Raw genomic sequence first — 25,801 nt, forward strand, 5'->3', positions numbered from 1 at the left:
TGTAGATTGATGAGGAAAATAACTATTTGATCAATTTTAGAGTAAGGCTTTAACGTAATAACATGTGGAGGGAAAAAAATCAAGGGGTCTGGATGCTTTCCGAATGCACTGTAGATCCAGGTTGGCTAGACTTGAAATACAAAGATTAGCTGGCTACTCACTTGTGCTTGAGACATTGTTTATGAGACCTGTTTTCAATTTCTATAACGCCTGCTACAAGAAGTTGGTCATTAATTTGAGGACGTGTATTGTGTATGGTTCTGGTTAAATTTGCTCTTTGCAATGGAGATTGTGCCAACCTGCCACTTCTTGGTCAAAAGCACTCAATGACCTTGGCATTTGAACTAATAATGTTTGTGGTATATACGCAGAATTCAATAGAATTCCAATGTAAGAACCCAAATTACACCCTTGGGTACAGCTGGATATCGGTATGTTTCATCATAGAAATACATATCCATAGAAATAGAAAGTAGGCTTCCTTGGTAGCCTATTGCTTTTCGTGGTAGTAAAAATGGAACTGCACGTATTGGAAATGTGTTTATGGTAGGACGGCATTGCTTAATTAATTACATGGTTGGGTTGAACTTGAGCCACAGAAGTGTATTGTGCCATATCGCAATGTGTTGCTGAACTCTTTAGCTGCATGATTTTTCTGTTTGATGCTGGCCTATAGGCCTATTTCTTTGGCAAGACAGCTGTGCATGGCTTCAGCTCACTGTAGTAGGCAGTTGTTTTGGTTTGTTATTTGCTTTCGCCTTTATTGCGTTTGTTTACTGTTAATGTAACGAGCCTAAATATAGATTGTGTCATGCCTTTGTCGATCTGATATTTTATTTCTAGGCCTATAGTAGCCCCTACTGCTGTTCTGTTCTGTTCACATTCATTTGTTCGCATTCACAGTTGTGTCAGTATTCTAAGCCAAACTGTAATTCAGTACTTTTGTTTTGCATGAATAACTAGGCAATTACTTTCTGCATTCAGTTTGAATTATTTTGTTAAGACATCTGCCTGCATTCACATAGGCTTTTTGTAATAGGTGAATTACCCTATATACCTTGTAGCCTATATTCATTGCCAAATAGGCCTTGCTTCAGGGTGTAGGGCGCAGTCCATCGTGCGGGTACAGCGCAGCGGAGATGTGCTCCATATTTCGCACCTTACCTACCGCTTCAAAAGCACTCAGTGGTCTCAGAGTCTCTGCATTTGAACTTTGTTTATTGCAGTAGTGTGATACAACTCCCCTAGCTACACAATGAGATAGCCAGCCTGACAGCTTAGTGGAGTCTGCCACTGACAGTCAGTGTAGTCAGCTCAGCTATCCCCATTGATATGTGTCTGTGCCTCAATCTAGGTTGGGCAAAACTAAACATGGCAGTGTTCGCCTTACCAATCTCACTGAAATAAAGACCTCCTCCATTCCTGTCATGATTGAAAGAGATTGTGATATCTCACATCTCAAAATAGGGCTACTTAATGTTAGATCCCTCACTTCCAAGGCAGTTATAGTCAATAAACTAATCACTGATCATAATCTTGATGTGATTGGCATGACTGAAACATGGCTTAAGCCTGATGAATTTACTGTGTTAAATGAGGCCTCTCCTCCTGGTTACACTGGTGACCATATCCCCGCGCATCCCGCAAAGGCGGAGGTGTTGCTAAACATTTACGATAGCAAGTTTCAATTGACAAAAAAACGACTGCGTTTTCGTCTTTTGAGCTACTAGTCATGAAATATATGCACGTTACTCACTTTTTATAGCTACTGTTTACAGGCCTCCTGGGCCGTATACAGCGTTCCTCACAGAGTTCCCTGAATTCCTATCGGATCTTGTAGTCATTCTAATTTTTGGTGATTTTAATATTCACTTGGAAAAGTCCACAGACCCACTCCAAAAGGCTTTCGGAGCCATCATCGACTCCAACATTTGTCCAACATATCTCTGGACTCACTGTCTCAGTCATACTCTGGACCTAGTTTTGTCGCGTAGAATAAATAGTGGCTCTTAATGTTTTTCCTCATAATCCTGGACTATCGGACCACCATTGTATTACATTTGCAATCGCAACAAATCATTTGCTCAGATCCCAACCAACGATCATTAACAGCCGTGCAATAAATTCTCGGACAACCCAAAGATTCCGAGATGCCCTTCCAGACACCCTCCACCTACCCTAGATGCAATCGGCACCCCTAAAAAAACTAAAACTCATTTCTCATAAGAAACTAGCTCCTTGGTAAACAGGAAATACCTGAGCCCTGAAGCAAGCTTCCAGAAAATTGGAACAGAAATGGTGCTACACCGAACTGGAAGTCTTCCAACTAGCTTGGAAAGACAGTACCGTACAGTATTGAAGAGCTCTCACTGCTGCTCGATCACCCTATTTTTCCAACTTAATTGAGGAAAATGAGAATATAAAAAATAGTTTCGCTACAGAAATCCAAAATGTAACTAAAAAGCAGCATTCCCCAAGAGAAGATTGCTTTCACTTCAGCAGTGATACATTTATGAAATTCATGAACGAAAAGATGGTGATCATTAGAAAGAAAGTTACGGACTCCTCTTTAAATCTGAGTATTTCTATAAAGCTCAGTTGTCCTGAGTCTGCACAACACTGCCAGGACCTAGGATCAAGGGAGACACTCAAGTTTTTTAATCCTATATCTCTTGACACATTGATGAAAATAGTCATGGCCTCTAAACCTTCAAGCTGCATGCTGGACCCTATTCCAACTAAACTACTGAAAGAGCTGCTTCCTATGCTTGGGCCGCCTATGTTGAACATAATAAACGGCTCCCTGTCCACCGGATGTGTAGCAAACGCACTAAAAGTGGCAGTAATAAAGCCTCTCTTGAAAAAGCCAACCCTTGACCTAGAAATATTTAAAAAACGAATCGGCCTTTCCTCTCCCATTCCGCTCAAAACATTTTGAAAAAGCTGTTGTGCAGCAACTCACTGCCTTTCTGAAGACAAACAATGTATACAAAACACTTCAGTCTGGGTCTAGACCCCATCATAGCACTGAGACTACACCTGTGAAGGTGGTAAATGACCTTTCAATGGCATCAGACCGAAACTCTGCATCTGTCCTCGTGCTCCTAGACCTTAGTGCTGCTTTTGATACCATCGATAAACACATTCTTTTGGAGAGATTGGAAACCCAAATTGGTCTACACGGACAAGTTCTGGCCTGGGTTAGATCTTATCTGTCTAAAGATATTAGTTTGTCTTTGTAGAGGGTTTGTCCTCTTGACAAGTCAACTGTAAATTTCGGTGTTCTTCAAGGCTCCGTTTTAGGACCACTATTGTTTTCACTACATATTTTACCTCTTGGTGATGTCATTCGGAAACATAATGTTAACTTTCACTGCTATGCAGAAGACACACAGCTGTATATTTCGATGAAACATGGTGAAGCCCCAAAATTGCCCTCCCTGGAAGCCTGTGTTTCAGACATAAGGAAGTGGATGGCAGTTCTAGGTACCAAGAAACAAAGGACTTCTGTTGAATCTGATAATTAACCTTGATTATACAGTTGTCTCAAATAAAACTGAAGGACCTCGGCGTTACTATGGACCCTGATCTCTCTTTTGACGAACATATCAAGACTGTTTCAAGGACAGTGTGAAGGTGAACGGAAAGGCACTAGAGCAACGAACCGCCCTTGCTGTCTCTGCCTGGCTGGTTCTACTCTCTCCACTGGGATTCTCTGCCTCAAACCCTATTACGGGAGCTGAGTCACTGGCTAACTGGTGCTCTTCCATACGTCCATAGGAGGGGTGCGTCACTTGAGTGGCTTGAGTCACTGACGTGATCAACCTGTCTGGGTTGGCGCTCCCCTTGGGTTCGTGCCATGGAGGAGATCTTCATGGGCTGTACTCGGCCTTGTCTCAGGATAATAAGTTGGTGCTTGAAGATATCCCTCTAGTGGTGTGGGGGCTAGCTTTGGCATAGTGGGTGGGTTATAGTCTGCCTGTTTGGCCCTGTCTGGGGGGTTTCGTCAGACGGGCCACAGTGTCTCCCGATCCCTCCAGTGTCAGCCTCCGGTATTTATGCTGCAATAGTTTGTGTCGGGGGGCTAGGGTCAGTCTGTTATATCTGGAGTATTTCTGTGTGAATTTAAGTCTCTCGCTCTCCCTCTCTCTCAGGACCTGATTCCCTGCGACCATGCCTCAGGACTACCTAGCCCGATGACTCCTTGCTGTCCCCTGTCCACCTGGTCGTGCTGCTGCTGCTCCAGTTTCAACTGTTCTGCCTGCGGCTATGGAACCCTGACCTGTTTACCGGACGTGCTACCCTGTCCCAGACCTGCTGTTTTCAACTCTCTAGAGACAGCAGGTGCGGTAGAGATTCTCTGAACGATCGGCTAAGGAATGCCAACTGACATTTACTCCTGAGGTGCTGACCTGTTGCACACTCTACAGCCACTGTGATGATGATTATTATTATCGGACCCTACTAGTTCTCTCTGAACATCTGTTAAAATCTCCACCCCTCATAGCCTGGTTCCTCTCTAGGTTTCTTCCTAGGTTCCGGCCTTTCTAGGGAATTTTTCCTAGCCACCGTGTTTCTACACCTGCATTTCTTGCCGTTTGGGGTTTTAGGCTGGGTTTCTGTACACCACTTTGTGACATCGGGCTGATGTAAGAAGGGCTTTATAAATACATTTGATTGATATAAGCAGAACTCAATATAATTCAAATGCAAAATTGTTCCTCCTCACCGATTTCAACTGCCCCCTTAGTCACTTTATCCTGGCGCCGGTTCTGTCTGGTTGGTTTGGTAATTAATATTGACCGAATTAGTCATTTCTACCCTCTTTGCATCAAATATGCATGCTGCTGAGACAAGTTCAATTTTAAACATTCATGGTTAGTGCGTCAAACAACGACGTGAAAAAAGTCAAGGGGGTCTCTACTAGAGGTCGACCGATTATGATTTTTCAACGCCGATACCGATTATGGGAGGACCAAAAAAGCCGATACCAATTAATCGGACGATTTTAAAAAATGTATTACAACAATATTGAATGAACACTTATTTTAACTTAATATATACATCAATAAAATCAATTTAGCCTCAAATAAATAATGAAACATGTTCAATTTGGTTTAAATAATGCAAATACAAAGTGTTGGAGAAGTAAAAGTGCAATATGTACCATGTAAGAAAGCAAACGTTTAAGTTCCTTGCTCAGAACATGAGAACATATGAAAGCTGGTGGTTCCTTTTAACATGAGTCTTAAAAATTCCCAGGTAAGAAGTTTTAGGTTGTAGTTATTTTTGGAATTATAGGACTATTTCCCTCTATACCATTTGTATTTCATTAACCTTTGACTATTTGATGTTCTTATAGGCACTTTAGTATTGCCAGTGTAACAGTACAGCATTCCGTACCTCTCCTCGCTCCTCCCTGGGCTCGAACCAGGAACACAACGACAATTTTTAATGTTTACGCGCCTGCTTCTGCCTACCACCGCTCAGTCAGATACTTGTATGCTCAGTCAGATTATATGCAACGCAGGACATGCTAGATAATATCTAGTAATATCATCAACCATGTGTAGTTAACTAGTGATTATGATTGACTGATTGTTTTTTTATAAGATAAGTTTAATACTTGCTAGCAACTTACCTTGGCTTACTGCATTCGCATAACAGGCAGTTAGTCTTCTTGTGGAGTGCACAAGGACTAGATAACTGTAAGGTTGCAAGATTGGAACCCCCGAGCTGACAAGCTTGAAAATCTGTAGTTCTGCCCCTGAACGAGGCTGTTAACCCACCGTTCCTAGGCCGTCATTGAAAATAAGAATGTGTTCTTAACTGACTTACCTAGTTAAATAAAGATTAAATAAAAGGTGTAAAAAAATATATAAAAAAATAGGCAAAATCGGTGTCCAAAAATGCCGATTTCCGATTGTTATGAAAACCTGAAATTGGCCCTAATTCATCGGCCATTCCGATTAATCGGTCGACCTCTAGTCTGTACTGTACCTACCTTTTCCAGTTCTCTGGGAATGCGCATGCATGTGTACACTCGCTCTCTGCGCTCTGTGTATTTTGCTTCGTTGTGCTCCAGGAAGTAGCCCCGGGTCAGCTCAGCACACATGAAGCGAGCCAGCGACGGATCTGGAATAACATTATGACAACACTTAGCGCTGTGTTTACAACAGGGCTATTGTCTCTCCAGTTTACATTACTGTATTTTGGTAAGACAGCTGTGTGTACGCATGGTTATCAACATAATGGCCAAAATACACAGTACCAGTCAAAAGTTTGGACACACCTACTCATTCAAGGGTTTTTCTTTATTTGTACTATTTTCTACATTGTCACATATTAGTGAAGACATCAAAACTATGAAATGACACATATGGAATCATGTAGTAACCAAAATATATTTTAGATTCTTCAAAAATAGACACCCTTTGCCTTGATGACAGCTTTGCACTCTTGGCCTTCCTCAACCAGCTTCACCTGGAATGCTATTTCAACAGTCTTGAAGGAGTTCCCACATATGCTGAGCACTTGTTGGCTGCTTTTCCTTCACTCTGCAGTCCAACTCATCTCAGTTGGGTTGAGGTCGGGTGATTGTGGAGGCCAGGTCACCTGTTGCGGCACTCCATCACTCTCCTTCTTGGTTAAATTGGTGTGTTTTGGGTCATTGTCCTGTTGAAAAACAAATGATAGTCCCACTATGCAAAAACCAGATGGGATGGCGTATCGCTGCAGAATGTTGTGGTAGCCATGCTGGTTAAGTCTGCCTTGAATTCTAAATAAATCACAGTGTCACCAGAAAAGGACCCCGCCACTATCACACCTCCTCCTCCATGCTTCATGGTTCATGGTAGAAACCACACATGCGGAGATCATCCAATCACATACTCTCTGTCTGACAAAAACGTGGAGGTTGGAACCAAAAATCTCACATTTGGACTTCAGACCAAAGGACAGATTCCCACCAGTCTATTGTCCATTGCTTGTGTTTCTTGGCCCATGCAAGTCTCTTCTTATTTGTGTCCTTTAGTAGTGGTTTATTTGATACACGCAGTCTCGTCTGAACAGTTGATGTTGAGATGTCTCTGTTACTTGAACTCTGTGAAGCATTTATTTCTGAGACTGGTAACTCGAATTAACTTATCCTCTGCAGCAGAAGTAACTCTGGGTCTTCCTTTCCTGTAGCGGTCCTCATGAGAGCCAGTTTCATTATAGCGCTTGATGGTTTTTGCGACTGCGCTTAAAAGAAATGTTCAAAGTTCGGATTGACTGACCTTCATATCTTAAAGTAATGATGGACTGTCTTTTCTCTTTGCTTATTTTGGCTGTTCTTGCCATAATATGGACTTGGTCTTTTACTAAATTGGGTATACAAATCTTTTGTATACCACCCCTACATTGTCACAACACAACTGATTGGCTCAAACGCATTAAGAAGGAAATACATTCCACAAATTAACTTAACAAGGCACACCTGTTTATTGAATGCATTCCAGGTGACTACCTCAAGAAGCTGGTTGAGAGAATGCCAAGAGTGTGCAAAGCTGATTGTTTAACACTTTTTTGCCTACTACATTCTTTCATATGTTATTTCATAGTTTTGATATCTTCACTATTATTCTATAATGCGGAAAATAGTAAAAATAAAGATTAATCCTGGAATGAGTAGGTTAGGAAGTTATGAAGTAAAGTACACAACCGACTGATATGCTGCACTTTTAAATAACAGCATAATTTATCAATAATTCGAAACTGTTCAAAGGTGCTGAGGACTTGACCCCGAAATGAACATACTGTCTTGAAATATTTTCTAGTCGGTTTGAAATCAAATTTTTTGTTATATATATATATATTTGACAGGTTCTCATAATTTCCAACATAAATAACTGTCCATTTTGACTGTTAGTGCGATGATGACTTTTTCTCTTCTTTAACACACATTGGCATAACAGGTAACGTTAGCATTAACATTAAACCGTGCTAAGCAAATAGCATAGCTAACTAATGCTACTGCAGTTCACTGTTGCCCCCTCCACGTAGTCTAGACGTCTCTTGCTTTAGCTAGGTGCAGTTCGTGATAATCACGTGTCCGCAAATTACCGGGAATTAAAACGTGGAAGGAATTAGAAATTAGACACATTTAAAATATATTATCACATACTACTAATACAAAAGGTGAGAAAGACTTACTGAAAGCGATGTATTATTATTATTATTTACTTTTTTACAAACAACTCCCATGACAACACGGTTAAAACTGACAGCTCGCAAATCCAATGACATTAAAACTGACAGCTCGAAAATCCAATGACATGCTTTGGTTGGTTGTGCGTTCAGTCGGGACAGCCCCAATGACTGTGGGCCAGCCCCAAAGATAGCTAAATAATATAACAATTGTTGAGCTTCTATGACGTGTATTTTACAATGATTTTCATGCGATCGTCAGCTTCCAAGGCATTATTTCTAGACATATAGAGAGTTTGGTTTATCAGATAAAATTATCCTTAAAGACACGGTTTAAACCTGCGCGCGAGCCAGGGACACCCACCTGAGTTATCACGTTCACGTTGCTCCCGTCTGACAGCATTTATATCGTAAAAGCCCAATGTTTCCGCCAGATCTGGAGTTTTACCGATTTCCCCTGACCTTGGTATTTCATCCCATGGCCGTTTCTCCATCTTGTCCTTATTTTCGGTTTCTTTTTCAGCAGACGGCACAGTCCCCAACAAGTCCGCCATCTTCAATTTGCAGCCGCGTTGATAGTAACGTTCATGGACCAACCATAGAGATAGATAGAGGACTCAACTTTATACATGTGCCTTTAAAGCGTTTGTGACAGCATGGGCAGCGCCACTGAGGCTACAACCCATATTGATCCCCACCAAATCAGCGAGTTGACTACTTTAAAATGATGGAAGCCCTCAATGGCGCTGCCAATGCAACAATAGCCCTTTAGCCACTAGAGGTCTCTATCCTTCTCTATGGGACCAACACAACTGTCATCATATTGTCGCCAAGGAGTTGATACTTAAAATAGGCATACACTACATACACTGCTCGTCGAACATCTCATTCCAAAATCATGGGCATTAATATGAAGTTGGTCCCCCCCTTTGCTGCTATAACAGCCTACACTCTTCTGGGAAGGCTATCCACTAGATGTTGGAACATTGATGCAGGGACTTCCATTCAGCCACAAGAGCATTAGTGATGTTGGGCGAATAGGCCTGGCTCATAGTCAGCGTTCCAATTCACCCCAAAGGTGTTCAATGGAGTTAAGGTCAGTGCTCTATGTAGGCCAGTCAAGTTCTTCAACACCGAACTCGATAAACCATTTCTCTACGGACCTCGCTTTGTGCACATGGTCATTGGTCATTTTACCTTTACCTCCCTTCTCACCTAATTTGCTCACATTGTATATAGACTTGTTTATACTGAATTATTGACTGTATGTTTGTTTTACTCCATGTGTAACTCTGTGTCGTTGTATCTGTCAAACTGCTTTGCTTTATCTTGGCCAGGTCGCAATTGTACATGAGAACTTGTTCTCAACTTGCCTACCTGGTTAAATAAAGGTGAAAATAAATAAATAAATAAATAATAATTGTCATGCTGAAACAGGAAAGGGCCTTCCCCAAACGGTTGCCACAACGTTTGAAGCACAGAATCATCTAGAATGTGATTGTATGCTATAGTGTTAAGATCTCTCTTCACTGGATCTAAGGGGCTTAGCCGGAACCATGACAAACTGCCCGAGATCATTACTCCTCCACCACCAAACTTTCCAGTTGGCACTATGTATTCAGGCAGGTAGCGTTCTCCTGGCATCTGCCAAAACCATAGTCGTCCTGCCAGATGGTGTGCGTGATTCATCACTCCAGAGAACGCGTTTCCAGAGTCCAATGGCGACGAGCTTTACACCACTCCAGGCGACACTTGGCATTGCTTGTGTGCAGCTGCTCGGCCATGAAAACCCATTTCATGAAGCTCCCGATGAATGTTGCTTGCAGAGGCAGAAGTTGATAGTGAGTGTTGCAAACGAGGACAGACGATTTTTACGCGCTACGCACTTCAGCACTTGGTGGTCTGTGAGCTTGTGTGGCCTACCACTTCGCGGCTGAGCCGTTGTTGCCCCTAGACATTTTCACTTCACAATAACAGCATTTACAGTTGCCCTGGGAAACTCTAGCAGGGCAGATATTTGACTTCTTGGAAAGGTGGCATCCTATGACGGTGCCACGTTGAAAGTCACTGAGCTCTTCAGAAAGGCCATTCTGCTGCTAATGTTTGTCTATGGAGATTGCATGGCTGTGTGCTCGATTTTATACACTTGTCATCAATGGGTGTGGCTGAAAAAGCCGAATCCACTAATTTGAAGGGTGTATCAATGTTGATGAAACAAACATTATCAACACCGATTGTTGACACAACAATCCACAACAGATATGTACACAAGGTATGGGATTTATATTTCATCTGACATTAATTAAATGTCTTGCCTTAGCCAAAAGACTTGTCACACAATCATAGACTTTTGCAAAGAAATAAGGTGATAATTTCAATCAAATGTCAATAATTTCATCCCAATATCCCATCAATGTGAATAATAATAATGTGAATAATACATCAAATATTTGGATGTAATTCATCTAATTGGATATTCAGATGTCCTTTCAATACCGCAAGATGATGTAAAAGATCCATTCAAATATTTCACACTTGATATCCTGCTGCTGCTTCCCTGCCTTTAGTAGCCTGATGCCTGAATGATTCATTGGTGACTAAAATCCTGTTCAAAGAGAAACAATTGGATCTATACATCTTAAACGCGCAATTGGTCTATTGATGAACCTGTTGACCCCCTGACCCTAAATAACGCATCATATTGATCAAGAAACTAAGAAGTGGTGGCTGACATTAGCCAATTTGTCATATTGGGAATACATAAGCACACAGCACAGTTATGCTGTAGTAACATCATTTCAAATTGGCTACCTATTGCTAGACAAGAGGACAGACAGACTCGAATAAAGGTATAGGAAAACAAATTGAGAAACAGACATGCAAGGGCAGTTAATGCACAGTAATCCATACACAATGGCTGCAATAACCCAATCGGACCAATCTGTAAGCACAGTTTATTGGCACACATAATGGCAAAGCATATATACCAGACATCAGATATGACACAAAACATCTCTGCGATATAATGTACAAATTCTGCAGAGTTCTAATAATACCAGGTTCAAACAACATCAGAAATGTGTTAGCTTCCTTACAAATGCACAAATAAATACACAAAGGATCTTATAATAAAGACATCCACAGTTGTCTTCTTGCCATTTTAAAACAAAATCCAACATGAGGAGAGGAATTTAAGGAAGAATAGTCAATTAAAGAACAACTGGTAACACAAAAACAGGGGTTTTCAAACTGCAATTCTGTAGGGCCTTGAGTATGCTGTTATTTTTTTCTGGATTTGTGGCTAATAATGAATGTATTTCTTAATCTCTACATTGAATAAATTGAGAACATTTTCAAATGTTAACAATTTTAAACATTGCTTAAACATTATAATTTAATATCTGATCTGTGCACTAATTAATTGACTGGATATAAACATGTCAAAATGATCAATGAGCTTCTTATAGCTGCAAAAATCTGTCGGACAAGACAACAGAATCCGAAAGGCCCCATAGAAATGCAAATAAAAAAAGATAGTGCGAGACAGCTGCCATGTACAAAATGGTTTCAAAATGGTGGCTAATCTTAAATGGATAAAGTTGTATGCCACACCTCTATTTGCAGAGCTACAAACCTTGTAACAGTGTTCTCAAATGGATGAACCCCCCCACCAAAAAATGGCTGACCAACTCAAAAAGGTACATATATCAAACAAAAAAATTAAAATCATGCAGGAAAAAGATTTAAAGGCCCATTGCAGTCAAACATGTGATGTGCCTGAGATGTATATATATTTTCACACTATGAGGTTGGAATAATACTGTGAAATTGACAATATTATGATGTTGCCCTTTTAGTGTAAAAGCTGTTAAAAATTCTTGCTTGAGGAATTGCTTTTTGCTAAGAGGCTAATTTTGTTTCTTTTGACATTTTGTTTTTGTCATTTAAAACAATCACAATGAGGTACTTAATTATTACCCAGAAATGATTTTATATTGAGATGAAAACAACTGCATTATAACTTTAATATCAGTTTGGAATAGGTCAGTCATTAAAGGGAAAGAACCAAGACAAATTCCAAAATAAAAAAAAAAAAAAAAAAATGAATGCATTGGTGTATGTCAGCAACGTTTACATACTGATTGGCAACGTACAAATCTGATTGCAAAGTATTTTGGGGAGAAGCAAAAGAACACCAATAGACTACAAACACGATCGAACAGGTTTGCGGTGAAATAACAATCGGCGATGACTGCTGTAATTCTGGAAAGGAAATCCTGGAACACGCGTATCCCACTTCAAGTTGTCCATAGTGGTGAAACAGAGTCACTTTCCTTTTAATTGGAAATCGGAAAAAACAACAACAACAACAACGTAAACAAACCAACAGCCAAATTAATTTCCAATAAAGATGCAAATTCTCAAGACGACGACGTCTCGGCCGTGGTGGATGCAGTTTGGTGGCTGAGTAAAACCTCGCCGGTTCGTTCTCATTGAGGCTGATGCTCTTAAAAGAGACATTTTGTTTTAGATGTTATGTTTTGACTTCTACTGTCAACTGTCCCAGAGGGGTCGCAACCTGCAGGTCAAAGGTCAAAAGCGCAACACCCACAGAATCCCATTTACAGTTAAAGCTCAAGGACTGAGAAGGTGTCCATGAAGGAGAATTCAGATGAAGACACTGGCCTTGTGTCATTCCCAGAGCAATCCCAACTTCCCTAACACTGGGAATTCCCACCAAATCCAAACAAAGCAATTCTAGGAAAAATGGGAAAAAAGAAAACCCAGTATTGTTTTATGTCATCATTGCAATGCATACAACCTGTATGCATTTAGATGGAAAAGTAGTCTTTATCGTATGGATATTGCTGTGCAATGTCAGTCAGTTCTCTGTCTCAGTCTCGCTTCAGGATGTTACAGTGAAGTCGGAGAAGAAATGTTCTGGTATTTGGTGGAGATGATTGACCATGATGAGTGATAGTGACACCGTTGACCATGACGTGGAAACATTTGCCAACAGGGTTCAATTCAGTACGATTTGAGGTTTTGGAGGGCGCTGCCCTATAAGGCCAAATAGGTACAGTTTTTTAAATAGATATTTTCCCTCTGTGTTTTACTGTGAGGGCAACATGGTGTCATTAGAAACTGTCCAAAATAGTGACATTTAACCATTGGAGTTAAATGTCACCCAATTGTACATATGAGAGTTGGGGCACTGACTGTGCTCTTGGTATCCTTGGTCTCTGTGTGTTTTACTGTGACGACTGCGGCGCTGTGCTCTCGGCCTTGCTGTCCTGGCTGTTGGGCGGCTTGCTGCCCCATGGGCTGTTATTGCCGAGCGCGGGGGAGCCGTTGAAGTCATCCTCGTCGTCCAATCCGTTGGTGGCATCGTACTGCGTGTTCTCCAGACGCGTGATTAGACGCTCGTCCTCGTCCCCGAACTCCCCGCCCATCAGGGTGGGCTCGCCCACCACCATTACATCCTGGAAGACAAATGAGAGAGATCAAAGGTTAATGTCAGATTAAAGGTCAGACATTTTAAGATACACATTGTTGCATGTGTGAGACGTATTGAATTCTGAGAGATGATATGTGATACATATATATATTGATTATACTATATTGATCATGTACATTTTATGGTGTGATCTGCATGTTATACTAACTCTAAATCTTTGTCACAAATCATGTCGATAACTACATGAAATGTACAGGTAACTGCCAAAATAAAGGAAACACCAACATAAAGTGTCTTAATAAGGCTTTGAGCCACCACGAGCCAGAACAGCTTCAATGCACCTTGGCATAGATTCTACAAATGTCTGGAACTCTAAATCAAATCAAATTGTATTGGTCACATACACATGGTTAGCAGATTTGAATGCGAGTGTAGCGAAATACTTGTGCTACTAGTTCTGACAGTGCAGTAATATCTAACAAGTAATCCAACAATTCCCCAACAACTATATAATACACACAAATCTAAAGGGATGAATGAGAATATGTACATCTAAGTATATGGATGAGCGATGGCTGAGCGGCATTGGTAAGGTGCAAAAGATGGTATAAAATACAGAAGTCGGAAGTTTACATACACCTTAGCCAAATACATTTGAGATCAGTTTTTCACAATTGCTGACATTTAATCCTCATAACAATTCCCTGTTTTAAGATAGTTAGGATCACCACTTTATTTTAAGAATGTGAAATGTCAGAATAATAGTAGAGAGAATGATTTATTTCAGATTTTATTTCTTTCATCACATTCCCAGTCGGTCAGAAGTTTACATACACTCAATTAGTATTTGGTAGAATTGCCTTGAAATGGTTTAACTTGGGTCAAACGTTTCGGGTAGCCTTCCACAACCTTCCTACAATAAGTTTCGTGAATTTTGGCACATTCCTCCTAACAGAGCTTGTGTAACTGAATCAAGTTTGTGGGCCTCCTTGCTCGCACACACTTTTTCAGTTCTGCCCACACATTTTCTGTAAGATTAAGGACAGGGCTTTGTGATGGCCACTCCAATACCTTGACTATGTTAAGCCATATTGCCACAACTTTGGAAGTATGCTTGGGGTCATTGTCCATTTGGAAGACCCATTTGTGACCAAGCTTTAACTTCCTGACTGATGTCTTGAGATGTTGCTTCAATATATCCACGTAATTTCCCTTCCACATGATGCCATCTATTTTGTGAAGTGCACCAGTCCCTTCTGCAGCAAAGCACCCCTACAACATGATGCTGCCACCCCCGTGCTTCACGGATGGGATGGTGTTCTTCGGCTTGCAAGCCTCCCCCTTTTTCCTCCAAACATAACGATGGTCATTAAGGACAAACAGTTATATTTTGTTTCATCAAACCAGAGTACATTTCTCCAAAAAGTACAATCTTTGTCCCCATGTGCAGTTGCAAAACGTAGTCTGGCTTTTCTATGGCGGTTTTGGCTTCTTCCTTGCTGACCGGCCTTTCAGGTTATGTCGATATTGGACTCGTTTTACTGTGGATATCGATACTTTTGTACCTGTTTCCTCCAGCATCTTCACAAGGTCCTTCGCTGTTGTTCTGGGATTGATTTTCACTTTTTGCAGCAAAGTATGTTCATCTCTAGGAGACAGAACGCGTCTCCTTCCTGAGCGGTATGACAGCTGCATGGTCCCATGGTGTTTATACTTGCGTACTATTGTTTGTACAGATGAACGTGGTACCTTCAGGCATTTGGAAATTGGTCCCAAGAATGAACCGGACTTGTGGAGGTCTACAATTGTCTTTCTGAAGTCTTGGCTGATTTCTTTTGATTTTCCTGTGATGTCAAGCAAAGAGGCACTGAGTTTGAAGGTAGGCCTTGAAATACATCCACAGGTACACCTCCAATTGACTCAAATTATGTCAATTAGCCTATCAGAAGCTTCTAAAGCCATAACATAATTTTCTGGAATTTTCCAAGCTGTTTAAAGGCACAGTCAACTTTGTGTATGTAAACTTCTGACCCACTGGAATTGTGATACAGTGAATTATAAGTGAAATAATCTGTCTGTAAACAATTGTTGGAAAAATCGACTAGTAGATGTCCTAACTGACTTGCCAAAATTTGTGGAGTGGTTGAGTGGTTGAAAAACAAGTTTTAATGACTCCAACCTAAGTGTATGTCAACTTCCGACTTCAACTGTACATGTGATATGAGTAATGTAAGATATGTTAACGTTATTAAAGTGGCATTATTTAAAGTGGCTAGTGATCCATTTATTAAAGTGGATAATTATTGGGTCTCAATGTAGGCAGCAGCCTCTCTGAGTTAGTGATTGATGTTAAGCAGTGTGATGGCCTTGAGATAGAAGCTGTTTTTCAATCTCTCGGTCCCAGCTTTGATGCACCTGTACTGGCCTCGCCTTCTGGATGGTAGTAGTGTGAACAAGCAGTGGCTCGGGTGGTTGTTGTCCTTGATGATCTTTTTGGCCTTCCTGTGACATCGGGTGCTGTAGGTGTCATGGAGGGCAGATAGTTTGCCTCCGGTAATGCGTTGCGCACCACCCTCTGGAGAGCCTTGCGGTTGAGGGCAGTGCAGTTGCCATACCAGGCTGTGATGCAGCCCGACAGGATGCTCTCGATTGTGCATCTGTAAAAGTTTGTCAGGGTTTTGTTGCGTCTTCACCACACTGTCTGTGTGGGTGGACCATTTCAGTTTGTCTGTGATGTGTACGCTGAGGAACTTAAAACTTTCCACCTTCTCCACTGCTGTCCCTTCAATGTGGATAGGGGGGTGCTCCCTCTGCTGTTTCTGAAGTCCACGATCATCTTCTTTGTTTTGTTGACGTTGAGTGAGAGGTTGTTTTCCTGACACCACACTCCGACTGCCCTCACCTCCTTCCTGTAGGCTGTCTTGCCATTGTTTGTAATCAAGCCCACAACTGTTGTGTCATCTGCAAACTTGATGATTGAGTTGGAGGCGTGCATGGCCACGCAGTTGTGGGTGAACAGGGAGCACAGGAGAGGGCTGAGCACGCACCCTTGTGGGGCCCCAGTGTTGAGGGTCAGCGAAGTGGAGATGTTGTTTCCTACCTTCACTGCCTGGGGGCGGCCTGTCAGAAAGTCCAGGACACAATTGCACATGACGGGGTTGAGACCCAGGGCCCCCAGCTTGATGATGAGCTTGGAGGGTGCTATGGTGTTGAATGCTGAGCTGTAGTCAATGAACAGCATTCTTACATAGGTATTATTTTTGTCCAGATGGGGATGGGGAAGTGTGCAGTATGATGGCGATTGTGTCATCAGTGGACCTGCTGGGGCAGTATGCAAACTGAAGTGGGTCTAGGGAGGCCGGTAAGGTGGAGGTGATATGATCCTTGACTAGTCTCTCAAAGCACTTCATGATGACAGAAGTGAGTGCTCTTGGGTACAGGAACAATGGTGGCCATCTTGAAGCATGTGGGGACAACAGACTGGTATAGGGAGTGATTGAATATGTCCGTAAACACACCAGCCAGCTGGTCTGCTCATGTCCTTGTTAGCGAGCCGTGGCGGTGGCACTGTATTATCCTCAAAGCGGGCAAAGAGTCTGGAAGCGTGACGTGGCTGGTTTTCTTTTTGTAGTCTGTGATTTCCTGTAAAACCTGCCACATGTCTCGTGTCTGAACCTTTGAATTACGACTGCCCCTGTACCGGCATTTTGCTTGTTTGATTGCCTTGCGGAGAGAATAACTATAATAACTATAACTATTATATTCAGACATATTTACAGACCTCTTTCCATGGTTTAATGCGGTGGTTCGCACTTTCAGTTTTGCACGAATGCCTCCATCCATCCACGGTTTCTGGTTAATGTAGGTTTTAGTCAGAGTGGGTACAACATCTCCAATGCGCTTCTTTATAAACTCACTCACCGTGACAGCGTATAGGTCGTTGGAACATATTCAGAGACTGTAGAAGCAAGATGGCGTCATGGTCGGATTTGCCAAAGGAGGGCGGGGGAGTTTGCATTGTTGTTGTTTGCATCACGGAAGTAGTGGTGGTCGAGAGTATTACCCCTGCGCATAGTGAATTCAATATGCTGATAGAATTTAGGTAGCTTTGTTCTCAAATTTGCTTTGTTAAAAACCCCAGCTACATTAAATGTATCCTCAGGATATAGGATTTCCAATTTACATAGAGTCCAGTGAAGTTCCTTGAGGGCCGTCTTGGTGTCTGCTTGAAGGGGAATGTACACAGCTGTGACTATAACTGACGAGAATTGTCTTGGTAGGTAAAATGGCCGACATTTGATTGTAAGGAATTCTAGTTCGGGTGAGCAGGACTTGAGTTCCTGTATGTTGTTATGATTACACCATGAGTCGTTAATCATAAAGCATACACCCACGCCCTTCCTCTTCCCAGAGAGGTGTTTATCTCTGTTGGCGCGATTCATGGAGAAGCCCGATGGCTGAACCGATGGCTGAACTGTGGGCCGTTGTTTTGGGTCAGCTACTGGGATTAGATCCATTGTCCTGGGTGGTGGTCTGAAGAGAGGATCCGCTTCGGGAAAGTCGTATTCCTGGTCGTAATGTTGGTAAGTTGATGTTGTTCTTATATACAATATTTCTTCCTGGCTGTAAGACTTAAGATTTCCTGGGGTAGCAATGTAAGAAATAATACATTAAAAAAACAAAATACTGCATAGTTTCCTAAGAACTCGAAGCGAGGTGACCATCTCTGTCAGTGCCATTTTGCATCTTCTATTGGTGTCATGTTTGTCATTTATTATCATGTCTTGTCCCTGTGCTCCCCATTCTGTTCGTTTCCCTCTGCTGGTCTTATTGGGTTCTTTCCCTCTTTCTATCCCTCTCTCTCCCCCTCCCCCTCTCACTCTCTCGCTCTCTCTTCTCTCTATCGTTCCGTTCCTGCTCCCAGCTGTTCCTATTCCCCTAATCATCATTTAGTCTTCCCACACCTGTTCCCGATCCTTTCCCCTGATTAGAGTCCCTATTTATTCCTTTGTGTTCCGTTCCTGTCCCGTCGGTTCCTTGTTTAGTATTCACCGTGCTGTGATTGTGTTTCGCCCTGTCCTGTCGTGTTTTCTGCCTTCATCAGATGCTGCGTGTGAGCAGGTGTCTCTGTCAACTACGGCCTGCGCCTACCCGAAGCGACCTGCAGTCTGTGGCCGCTTCTCTTGTTATTCCCCTCTACAGACTAGAGGATTTCTGTTATTCCCTGTTTGGACTTGAATAAACTCTGTTTCTGTTAAGTCGCTTTTGGGTCCTCTATCACCAGCATGACAGAAGGAACCGACCAAGGAATGGACCCAGCGACTTCAGACGCTCGTTACACTGCCGTCAAGATCCAAGGAGCCATGCTCGGCAGACACGAGCAGGAATTGTCTGCTGCTCGCCATGCCGTGGAGAACCTGGCCGCTCAGGTTTCCGACCTCTCTGGACAGTTCCAGAGTCTACGTCTCGTGCCACCTGTTACTTCCTGGCCTGCCAAGCCTCCAGAACCTAGGGTTAATAACCCACCTTGCTACTCCGGGCAGCCCACTGAGTGCCGCTCCTTTCTCACGCAGTGTGAGATTGTGTTCTCTCTCCAACCCAACACATACTCTAGAGAGAGCTCGGGTTGCTTACGTCATTTCACTCCTTACTGGCCGGGCTCGAGAATGGGGCACAGCTATCTGGGAGGCAAGGGCTGATTGCTCTAACAAGTTCCAGAACTTTAAAGAGGAGATGATTCGGGTTTTTGACCGTTCAGTTTTTGGTAGGGAGGCTTCTAGGGCCCTGGCTTCCTTATGCCAAGGTGAACGGTCCATAACGGATTATTCTATTGAGTTTCGCACTCTTGCTGCCTCTAGTGAGTGGAACGAGCCGGCGCTGCTCGCTCGTTTTCTGGAGGGACTCCACGCAGTGGTTAAGGATGAGATTCTCTCCCGGGAGGTTCCTTCAGATGTGGACTCTTTGATTGCTCTCGCCATCCGCATAGAACGACGGGTAGATCTTCGTCACCGGGCTCGTGGAAGAGAGCTCGCATCAACGGTGTTTCCCTGCTCCGCATCGCAACCATCTTCCTCCTCTGGCTTTGAGACTGAGCCCATGCAGCTGGGAGGGATTCGCATCTCGACTAAGGAGAGGGAACGGAGGATCACCAACCGCCTGTGCCTCTATTGCGGAGTTGCTGGACATTTTGTTAATTCATGTCCAGTAAGAGGCCAGAGCCCATCAGTAAGCGGAGGGCTACTGGTGAGCGCTACTACTCAGGTCTCTTCATCTAGATCTTGTACTACTATGTCGGTCCATCTACGCTGGACCGGTTCGGGTGCTACATGCAGTGCCTTGATTGACTCTGGGGCTGAGGGTTGTTTCATGGACGAAGCATGGGTTCGGAAACATAACATTCCTTTCAGACCGTTAGACAAGCCTACGCCCATGTTTGCCTTAGATGGTAGTCATCTTCCCAGTATCAAATTTGAGACACTACCTTTAACTCTCACAGTATCTGGTAACCACAGTGAGACTATTTCTTTTTGATTTTCCGTTCACCGTTTACACCTGTTGTTTTGGGTCATCCCTGGCTAGTATGTCATAATCCTTCTATTAATTGGTCTAGTAATTCTATCCTATCCTGGAACGTTTCTTGTCATGTGAAGTGTTTAATGTCTGCCATCCCTCCCGTTTCTTCTGTCCCTACTTCTCAGGAGGAACCTGGCGATTTGACAGGAGTGCCGGAGGAATATCATGATCTGCGCACGGTCTTCAGTCGGTCCCGATCCCTTCCTCCTCACCGGTCGTATGATTGTAGTATTGATCTCCTTCCGGGGACCACTCCTCCTCGAGGTAGACTATACTCTCTGTCGGCTCCCGAACGTAAGGCTCTCGAGGATTATTTGTCTGTGTCTCTTGACGCCGGTACCATAGTGCCTTCTTCTTCTCCGGCCGGGGCGGGGTTCTTTTTGTTAAGAAGAAGGACGGTACTCTGCGCCCCTGCGTGGATTATCGAGGGCTGAATGACATAACGGTTAAGAATCGTTATCCGCTTCCCCTTATGTCATCAGCCTTCGAGATTCTGCAGGGAGCCAGGTGCTTTACTAAGTTGGACCTTCGTAACGCTTACCATCTCGTGCGCATCAGAGAGGGGGACGAGTGGAAAACGGCGTTTAACACTCCGTTAGGGCATTTTGAGTACCGGGTTCTGCCGTTCGGTCTCGCCAATGCGCCAGCCGTTTTTCAGGCATTAGTTAATGATGTTCTGAGAGACATGCTGAACATCTTTGTTTTTGTCTATCTTGACGATATCCTGATTTTTTCTCCGTCACTCGAGATTCATGTTCAGCACGTTCGACGTGTTCTACAGCGCCTTTTAGAGAATTGTCTCTACGTAAAGGCTGAGAAGTGCTCTTTTCATGTCTCCTCCGTTACTTTTCTCGGTTCCGTTATTTCCGCTGAAGGCATTCAGATGGATTCCGCTAAGGTCCAAGCTGTCAGTGATTGGCCCGTTCCAAGGTCACGTGTCGAGTTGCAGCGCTTTTTAGGTTTCGCTAATTTCTATCGGGTTTCATTCATAATTTCGGTCAAGTTGCTGCTCCTCTCACAGCTCTTACTTCTGTCAAGACGTGTTTTAAGTGGTCCGGTTCCGCCCAGGGAGCTTTTGATCTTCTAAAAGAACGTTTTACGTCCGCTCCTATCCTCGTTACTCCTGACGTCACTAGACAATTCATTGTCGAGGTTGACGCTTCAGAGGTAGGCGTGGGAGCCATTCTATCCCAGCGCTTCCAGTCTGACGATAAGGTTCATCCTTGCGCTTATTTTTCTCATCGCCTATCGCCATCTGAGCGCAACTATGATGTGGGTAACCGTGAACTGCTCGCCATCCGCTTAGCCCTAGGCGAATGGCGACAGTGGTTGGAGGGGGCGACCGTTCCTTTGTCGTTTGGACAGACCATAAGAACCTTGAGTACATCCGTTCTGCCAAACGACTTAATGCCCGTCAAGCTCGTTGGGCGTTGTTTTTCGCTCGTTTCGAGTTTGTGATTTCTTACCGTCCGGGTAGCAAGAACACCAAGCCTGATGCCTTATCCCGTCTGTTTAGTTCTTCTGTGGCTTCTACTGATCCCGAGGGGATTCTTCCTTATGGGCGTGTTGTCGGGTTAACAGTCTGGGGAATTGAAAGACAGGTTAAGCAAGCACTCACGCACACTGCGTCGCCGCGCGCTTGTCCTAGTAACCTCCTTTTCGTTCCTGTTTCCACTCGTCTGGCTGTTCTTCAGTGGGCTCACTCTGCCAAGTTAGCTGGTCATCCCGGTGTTCGAGGCACTCTTGCGTCTATTCGCCAGCGCTTTTGGTGGCCGACTCAGGAGCGTGACACGCGCCGTTTCGTGGCTGCTTGTTCGGACTGCGCGCAGACTAAGTCGGGTAACTCTCCTCCTGCCGGTCGTCTCAGACCGCTCCCCATTCCTTCTCGACCATGGTCTCACATCGCCTTAGGCTTCACTACCGGTCTGCCTTTGTCTGCGGGGAAGACTGTGAGAGCCGCCAATAAACGCAGGATTAAGAGTCCAAGGTATTGTTGCGGCCAGAGAGTGTGGCTTTCCACTCGCAACCTTCCTCTTACGACAGCTTCTCGTAAGTTGACTCCGCGGTTCATTGGTCCGTTCCGTGTCTCCCAGGTCGTCAATCCTGTCGCTGTGCGACTGCTTCTTCCGCGACATCTTCGTCGCGTCCATCCTGTCTTCCATGTCTCCTGTGTTAAGCCCTTTCTTCGCACCCCCGTTCGTCTTCCCTCCCCCCTCCCGTCCTTGTCGAGAGCGCACCTATTTACAAGGTACATAAGATCATGGACATGCGTTCTTTGGGACGGGGTCACCAATACTTAGTGGATTGGGAGGGTTACGGTCCTGAGGAGAGGAGTTGGGTTCCGTCTCGGGAGTGCTGGACCGTTAACTCATCGATGATTTCCTCCGTTGCCGCCAGGATTCCTCCTCGAGTGCGCCAGGAGGCGCTCGGTGAGTGGGGGGTACTGTCATGTTTGTCATTTATTATCATGTCTTGTCCCTGTGCTCCCCATTCTGTTCGTTTCCCTCTGCTGGTCTTATTGGGTTCTTTCCCTCTTTCTATCCCTCTCTCTCCCCCTCCCCTCTCACTCTCTCGCTCTCTCTTCTCTCTATCGTTCCGTTCCTGCTCCCAGCTGTTCCTATTCCCCTAATCATCATTTAGTCTTCCCACACCTGTTCCCGATCCTTTCCCCTGATTAGAGTCTCTATTTATTCCTTTGTGTTCCGTTCCTGTCCCGTCGGTTCCTTGTTTAGTATTCACCGTGCTGTGATTGTGTTTCGCCCTGTCCTGTCGTGTTTTCTGCCTTCATCAGATGCTGCGTGTGAGCAGGTGTCTCTGTCAACTACGGCCTGCGCCTACCCGAAGCGACCTGCAGTCTGTGGCCGCTTCTCTTGTTATTCCCCTCTACAGACTAGAGGATTTCTGTTATTCCCTGTTTGGACTTGAATAAACTCTGTTTCTGTTAAGTCGCTTTTGGGTCCTCTATCACCAGCATGACAATTGGGGGGATGCAACATCCTTCTTCCACAAGAAATGTCATCATTTGGTGTTTTGTTGATGTTGCTGGAAAACGCTGTCTTAGGCGAGACTCCAGAATCTCCCATAAGTGTTCAATTGGGTCGAGATCTGTTTAAAAAAAATATATACATATTTTTATTTCACCTTTATTTAACCAGGTAGGCTAGTTGAGAACAAGTTCTCATTTGCAACTGCGACCTGGCCAAGATAAAGCATAGCAGTGTGAACAGACAACACAGAGTTACACATGGAGTAAACAATTAACAAGTCAATAACACAGTAGGGGAAAAAAAGGGGAGTCTATATACATTGTGTGCAAAAGGCATGAGGAGGTAGGCGAATAATTACAAATTTGCAGATTAACACTGGAGTGATAAATGATCAGATGGTCATGTACAGGTAGAGATATTGGTGTGCAAAAGGGCAGAAAAGTAAATAAATAAAAACAGTATGGGGATGAGGTAGGTAAAAATGGGTGGGCTATTTACCAATAGACTATGTACAGCTGCAGCGATCGGTTAGCTGCTCAGATAGCAGATGTTTGAAGTTGTTGAGGGAGATAAAAGTCTCCAACTTCAACGATTTTTGCAATTCGTTCCAATCACAGGCAGCAGAAAACTGGAACGAAAGGCGGCCAAATGAGGTGTTGGCTTTAGGGATGATCAGTGAGATACACCTGCTGGAGCGCGTGCTACAGATGGGTGTTGCCATCGTGACCAGTGAACTGAGATAAGGCGGAGCTTTACCTAGCATGGACTTGTAGATGACCTGGAGCCAGTGGGTCTGGCAACGAATATGTAGTGAGGGCCAGCCGACTAGAGCATACAAGTCGCAGTGGTGGGTGGTATAAGGTGCTTTAGTGACAAAACGGATGGCACTGTGATAAACTGCATCCAGTTTGCTGAGTAGAGTGTTGAAAGAAATTTTGTAGATGACATCGCCGAAGTCGAGGATCGGTAGGATAGTCAGTTTTACTAGGGTAAGTTTGGCGGCGTGAGTGAAGGAGGCTTTGTTGCGGAATAGAAAGCCGACTCTTGATTTGATTTTCGATTGGAGATGTTTGATATGAGTCTGGAAGGAGAGTTTACAGTCTAGCCAGACATCTAGGTACTTATAGATGTCCACATATTCATCCATCCAGGGTGGTGATGCTGGTCAGGCGTGCAGGCAGCGAACGGTTGAAAAGCATGCATTTGGTTTTACTAGTGTTTAAGAGCAGTTGGAGGCCACGGAAGGAGTGTTGTATGGCATTGAAGCTCGTTTGGAGGTTAGATAGCACAGTGTCCAAGGACGGGCCGGAAGTATATAGAATGGTGTCGTCTGCGTAGAGGTGGATCAGGGAATCGCCCGCAGCAAGAGCAACATCATTGATATATACAGAGAAAAGAGTCGGCCCGAGGATTGAACCCTGTGGCACCCCCTGTAGAGACTGCCAGAGGACCGGACATCATGCCCTCCGATTTGACACACTGAACTCTGTCTGCAAAGTAATTGGTGAACCAGGCAAGGCAGTCATCCGAAAAACCGAGGCTACTGAGTCTGCCGATAAGAATATGGTGATTGACAGAGTCGAAAGCCTAGGCAAGGTCGATGAAGACGGCTGCACAGTACTGTCTTTTATCGATGGCAGTTATGATATTGTTTAGTACCTTGAGCGTGGCTGAGGTGCACCCGTGACCGGCTCGGAAACCAGATTGCACAGTGGAGAAGGTACGGTGGGATTCGAGATGGTCAGTGACCTGTTTGTTGACTTGGCTTTCGAAGACCTTAGATAGGCAGGGCAAGATGGATATAGGTCTGTAACAGTTTGGGTCCAGGGTGTCTCCCCCTTTGAAGAGGGGGATGACTGTGGCAGCTTTCCAATCCTTGGGGATCTCAGACGATATGAAAGAGTGTCATGTTTTGTCTTATATTGTCTTGTCATTTTGCTTTTCCTTCTGTTCGTTTTCCCCCTGCTGGTCTTTTTAGGTTCGTTCCCCTTTTTCTCTCTCCCTCCCTCTCTCTCTTCTCTCTGTCGTTCCGTTCCTGCTCCCAGCTGTTCCTATTCCCCTAATCAATCATTTAGTCTTCCCACACCTGTTCCCTATCTTTTCCCCTGATTAGAGTCCCTATTTCTCCCCTTGTTTTCCGTTTCTGCCCTGTCGGATCCTTGTATATTGTTCACCGTGCTGTGTCTTTGTATCGCCCTGTCGTGTCGTGTTTCCCTCAGATGCTGCGTGGTGAGCAGGTGTCTGAGTCTGCTACGGTCAAGTGCCTTCCCGAGGCAACCTGCAGTTTATTATCGAGTCTCCAGTCAGTTCTCGTGATTACGAGTGAAATTGTTTTTATGCTTTATTTTCCGCTCCGAATTGTCTAGGAGTATTGCTATTTCCTTAAACTGGATTAAAGACTCTGTTTTCGCCAAGTCGCTTTTGGGTCCTCATTCACCCGCATAACAGAAGGATCCGACCAAAGAATGGACCCAGCGACTACAGACGCTCGTAACACTGCCGTCGAGATCCAAGGAGCCATGCTCGGCAGACACGAGCAGGAATTGTCTGCTGCTCGTCATGCCATGGAGAACCTGGCCGCTCAGGTTTCCGACCT

General features: G+C 44.0%; 2 protein-coding genes across 7 annotated transcripts in view; both read right to left on the bottom strand.

Moving 5' to 3' along the window:
• Positions 1-8,807, bottom strand: part of LOC124011239 (transmembrane anterior posterior transformation protein 1 homolog) — a 37,548-nt gene extending 28,741 nt beyond the window's left edge. Inside the window, exons 1-2 of the mRNA XM_046324397.1 lie at positions 8,552-8,807; positions 6,005-6,135 (exon numbers count right to left, since the gene is read on the bottom strand). Coding sequence (XP_046180353.1) covers positions 6,005-6,135; positions 8,552-8,741 — 321 coding nt within the window. The 5' untranslated portion in view covers positions 8,742-8,807. The remainder of the gene's footprint in view (positions 1-6,004; positions 6,136-8,551) is intronic.
• Positions 8,808-11,124: 2,317 nt separating this feature from the next.
• LOC124011106 (LIM domain-binding protein 2) overlaps positions 11,125-25,801 on the bottom strand; it is a 106,177-nt gene continuing 91,500 nt past the window's right edge. For all 6 annotated transcript variants that reach the window (XM_046324135.1, XM_046324134.1, XM_046324133.1 and 3 more), the window contains one exon: positions 11,125-13,670. In XM_046324135.1, the coding sequence (XP_046180091.1) occupies positions 13,440-13,670 (231 nt within the window). In that variant the 3' untranslated portion in view covers positions 11,125-13,439. The remainder of the gene's footprint in view (positions 13,671-25,801) is intronic.

The sequence above is a fragment of the Oncorhynchus gorbuscha genome, linkage group LG23, assembly GCF_021184085.1.
Source record: "Oncorhynchus gorbuscha isolate QuinsamMale2020 ecotype Even-year linkage group LG23, OgorEven_v1.0, whole genome shotgun sequence".
Taxonomy (NCBI): Eukaryota; Metazoa; Chordata; class Actinopteri; order Salmoniformes; family Salmonidae; genus Oncorhynchus; species Oncorhynchus gorbuscha.